Below are 4,598 nucleotides of genomic sequence, written 5' to 3'. Positions count from 1 at the left end.
TGACTATACAATAATTATATAAATAATTGATATTCATATATATTTATTCTGTTGGTTTGGTTGATGTATATTTTATTATGTTTAGAAAAATATAACTTTGATTATAAACTACACAAAGCTACGTTTGTAAGCCTAATACACCTGAAGTTCGATAAAATGTGTTTTTGAATTGTCAAGAACCTTGTTCTGTTTCTATGGCGCAAAAAAAAAAGAAGAAGAACGCCTCACTTATTTAATTGTAACTGTTGCAGGCTGGTCTTTGCCAAGTTCCCCATAAGGTACAGTTTTTGTCTTCGCCATTGATTAAGAAAATTCAGAGCTTTTATGCTGAAGTAGTCAAGACATATGATATCGGAGGGTGGCTATGCAGGTAATGGAAAATGTTTATGTTAGGAGCTGGTAGAAAGAAATGTATAAACTTCTTCTGACTTCTGGGATTACTTTCTTGTCGCAGCCGTAACGGTTTATAAAATTAATGACCGGCATGTTGTCAAAGGAAAATGATAAGTCTGTTTTGTGGGGTACATTTTATAATGTGTTCAAACATATTGCGTTAAGGGTTTTTTTTATGTTCTGTTTACTATCTAAATTGCGTTGAAGTAAGTTCAGTCATATTATTTTGTTGCTGATTTATGGAACTTTTGCTTTAATCCTGGTTCATGTGGCATTGTAGTTAACATTCTATTGAGATTGGTTATATATAGTGTTTGACCAAATAAGTTTAACAGAATCAACCTAATTATCAAAGTAATTTCGATGAGAGGTTATTCTCATACTAAAACATAGAATCTGAGTACGAAGAGTTATTATTTTAGCATAAAATTCAGAGCATAAATCCCAGGAAAATCATTGGAAAAAAACAACAACATAGTTTTTTTCAGGGCACGACTGTTCAAACCAGTGGTTGCTCTATCGCCCTCAACAATCGAATCACCACTGCAGCCACTTTGGTTCAGGTCACGACTGTTCAAACCAAGAGGACTCCTTTTCAAAGCACTACCACCAGGCATGTCATCACCACCCTGCCCATGAGTAATTGCAAAGAATAGTCAAGAACGGGAGGGCGTTGGATACTTTATGGCAGCATTTTAACTTACATGATTCTCAAGCAAAGGTAGTGGTGGTCGCTGGTGGCTTTTAAAAAAGCGAGAGATGGTGAAACTTTGATAGTTGGTAGAGAAGTTGAATGGAGAGAGTTTCAATTCAAAGGTAAGAATGCTGCCAACAATGTCTTCTAGACAATGTGATAGCGGCAATTCAGAAAGAGCCAACCTGTGTGCAAGCCAACCACATATGAGATGCTAATACAGCTTACAAAGAAATGTACCATTCAATGAGCAGAACAATAAGTAGATGTGATTAACTAACACTCTCTTACAGGAGGCAAGCTGATGGTAAGTGTGAGAAACATTCAGAACGTTTGCTGGAAACTATTGTAGGGAGAGGTGAAGAGAGCGATGGTGTTTACCTCCAACTTACTTTGGGTTTATGTTTGCTGGCACTACCACCTTTGGTTCCACACCAGAAGGCAGCAAACTTCTCATTGAGGAACTTAGCAAGGCAGTCAAATACACTGAGGTACACGCATGACTCCCTGAATAGATCAAACCTAATACTATAATGAATTTCCAAACCAAGGAAACAGAGATAAGATGACCCGGTTTAACATATTAAAACTTCTATGGTTGTCAAATACCTTTCAAATTTCATGGTTTACATGATGCGTTGAGTACTTTGGTCTCATCATTGGAAAACGTTATGATACCCCTAACCTTCCCGTAAGATAAATATCTACATGAAAACATAAAAATAAGGCAATAATAAGGTGAAATAATAAAAATGGAGTGATTATGAGGGGAATGTACTGAAACAGAACCTAACAAATCAGTTGGTGTTAGTGAGTGTCATGAGTTTGGTCATAATTGCAGAACCTAAAACGTTCTGTCAAGATCGGTTGGCTGGGTGATGCGAGATCAACCAAGACGGTCTGATCCGTAAATCTTATCGCGACAGAAGCGTCACCAAACTCATACAGCGAGCCTTGTCCCTGGAGATCTTTGAAGGTGTTAAGATGATGATAGAGGCTCTTAGATGAGCGTCGCCTGAAAGGAACAATAATCAACTGGATTTATAAAATATTAAAACTCTAAATCTGAAATCAAATATTGAAATAAGGATTTAACCATCGAATCAATAAACATCACCTTTAGGGCCTCCCAAAACAAAGCAGTTTTGAGAAATAAATTTGAGAGGTCGCCATGGTCAGATCGGTTTGTATAATAATGAACAGAAGCTCTGGATTGGAAAAAGCAAAAGGAGTTCGATTTTTTGCTCATACGATTCGTATTTATATCCAACGAATCTGGTGAACGTCGAATTAAAGAAGCATTGAATATCAAGGAGTGGGAATAGTGGGATACCTTGATTGATTAACATTTACGTAGGTAGTAACGTCGACTGAAGAAAGAAGATGAAGGGCACTGAGGAAGACAATCATATTTGGGCTAAATCTAAACGGCCCAATATCTTAACTAATAAACTACAAAGCTTTATGTAAATAATAATCTAACAAAGCTTATGCTACAAATTATAAAGCCAAACCCAATAACATATCGCCGTGGACAGCCCAACATTGGCAACACAAAGCTGACATGGCAAAACCTTGCAACATGATTGGGTGATTTTCTTATCCGACGTGAACAGGCTGAATGAAGCTGATATTCAAGTTTTAATACTTGTTTGATGATCTTCATAACTTCCTAAGCTTAGTTCCAATTATTTTTTTAATTATTTTTTTCACAAATATATTTCATTTTTCCTTTGTTTTTGCTATCCAAGGTAATTTTGTAGAACACTTTTGTTGCTAGGATTATTTTTGTTGAGGGTGAGTACAATTACTAGTTACTTATCACGTACTTGCTATTTGGTTGATACTTGACCTGTAAAGTCGGGTATTTGGTTTTGACCAATAGAGTATCAAATAATCTATTTAAATTACTCGCAAGTACTAAATAAGTATCAAATATTAAAATATAACTAACTATTTGAAGTTATTTTGTTAACGAACAAAGATACATTTTCCCAAATCATAATAAACTAACTCATTTATATTTCTATTTCCATAAGTTAATTAAACATAACTGATATATTCATATAAGCATCTTGAATTTTTTTTCTTATATATTCGGTTTCCTAGGTTGACTAAAACATAAGAAAATCATGAGATATCTTTTATAATTAATAAAGTTATTTAGTTTTAAATTCTAATGAATTATCAAATAACTTACCAATAATTATTAAGTAATTTACAATTAGTAACAAGCATTAAAGCATAAGAAGTAACTTGTAAGTCCGTCATTTTTACTTGACGTTGGAAATACTCATTTTTAACAAACTAAATACAAAACCAAAATTTTATTATTCATGTAATCGGTTTGTGTCCAACCCTAATTGCTATAGCAGAGAAATGTATATGATGTTAGGAGTTTCAAGGCTCCTAATCAAATGTTGTAGAATAAAGGATGTCAAACCAGTTCTAAGTGATTATAAAGCAAAGAGAATGCAAGACCATGCTTAATCTAAGTGCTATCAATTGGTGAGATGATTTTTTAGCTAGAATGATACTAAAATGCAATAAAGGACAAAACTTTCTTTCTTATAGGATAAGAAAACTCATGGGCTAAAGGAATTGACCTGATCAAGTTTCAATCTAAAGATGTTAACTTTCAACCAATCTATCTACCTTAGACCTAGACACCATCCTAAACAAACTCTATATCTATATGAATGTTCATTTACTAAGATATCTCAAGCATCAAATCTCTTTGGTTGAATGTTATCTAAGTAATCATTAATCTCAAGTCTACTAGCCATCTTAACACCTTTAACAACAAATCTCTTTGGTAAATAATATTAAAAGCTTAGGAGAGTTGGTTTAGACATTTCATCAAACACCTTTCAGGCATGAAATGCCTAGAGCTCAATTTTTAGAGAGGCCAACTCTAGAATTGCATTAAAAGCACTCTACTAGCAATGAACAAGATGAATCTATATTAAAACACCTTAGATCTAGCTTAATCACCCTTAATCTCCCTAACCCATGAATCCAAAGATGACTACTCACAACTCTTCATGATGAGCCCAAGAATCAATGATGATTTGGTGCTAATCATGATTAGTGATCCCAATAATCAAAACAATCACAAGAGAAAATAATTAAGATAAGATCTTTCACCTAAAGTTCTTTGTGATTAGATAGAGAAAACAAGATATGATCCCAACTTTAGGATTACAAGAGTATTTATATGTCTTTGGAAAACCTAATGATTTCCATTAAAAAGTCTAAAAAACCTTTAAAAACATTAAAATTCGACTAAGGCAAAGAAGTGACTCGGGTAGAAATCACGGGCGACAACCCTAGTTGGTTTCCCCGCGTTGGACCGTCGAGCAGCTCTGTTTCATGCGCGCGGATAATGGAACCCGCGGCCTTCACCCCGAGTCGAGACGTCGCGACTTCAGACACTTCGTGCGCGCGGGTTCGGCTCTGTTAAATCACGTTTACAAAATGTTGGACGGTGATTACGGCTTGGACGGTGGCC

At 34.9% G+C, this 4,598-nt stretch overlaps 2 protein-coding genes across 2 annotated transcripts in view; one reads left to right on the top strand and one right to left on the bottom strand.

Moving 5' to 3' along the window:
* Nucleotides 1-806: 806 nt before the first annotated feature.
* Nucleotides 807-2,395, bottom strand: LOC106308980. The gene is made up of 5 exons (XM_013746077.1): nt 2,205-2,395; nt 1,697-2,102; nt 1,469-1,594; nt 1,098-1,272; nt 807-1,022 (listed from the first exon to the last, which is right to left on the bottom strand). Exons 2-5 carry the CDS (start codon nt 1,708-1,710, stop codon nt 807-809), a joined length of 531 nt encoding a protein of 176 aa, XP_013601531.1. The 5' UTR covers nt 1,711-2,102; nt 2,205-2,395.
* A 2,000-nt stretch (nt 2,396-4,395) lies between these two features.
* The window catches only part of LOC106310740, a 3,822-nt gene continuing 3,619 nt past the window's right edge, over nt 4,396-4,598 (top strand). Inside the window, exon 1 of the mRNA XM_013747960.1 lies at nt 4,396-4,535. Coding sequence (XP_013603414.1) covers nt 4,473-4,535 — 63 coding nt within the window. The 5' untranslated portion in view covers nt 4,396-4,472. The remainder of the gene's footprint in view (nt 4,536-4,598) is intronic.

Source organism: Brassica oleracea, chromosome C8 (assembly GCF_000695525.1).
Source record: "Brassica oleracea var. oleracea cultivar TO1000 chromosome C8, BOL, whole genome shotgun sequence".
NCBI classification, from domain to species: domain Eukaryota; kingdom Viridiplantae; phylum Streptophyta; class Magnoliopsida; order Brassicales; family Brassicaceae; genus Brassica; species Brassica oleracea.
The sequence above is the reverse complement of the archived record's forward strand: the minus strand, read 5'-3'. Positions and strand labels throughout refer to the sequence as shown.

Bases quoted from the DNA above. Each gene is read 5' to 3' on its own strand.
- LOC106308980 (XM_013746077.1), bottom strand. The intron at 1,273-1,468 runs GTAAACACCATC...GCTTGCACACAG, and splicing joins AAACCCAAAGTAAGTTGGAG to GTTGGCTCTTTCTGAATTGC. The intron at 1,023-1,097 runs GTAAGTTAAAAT...ACTCATGGGCAG, and splicing joins TACCTTTGCTTGAGAATCAT to GGTGGTGATGACATGCCTGG.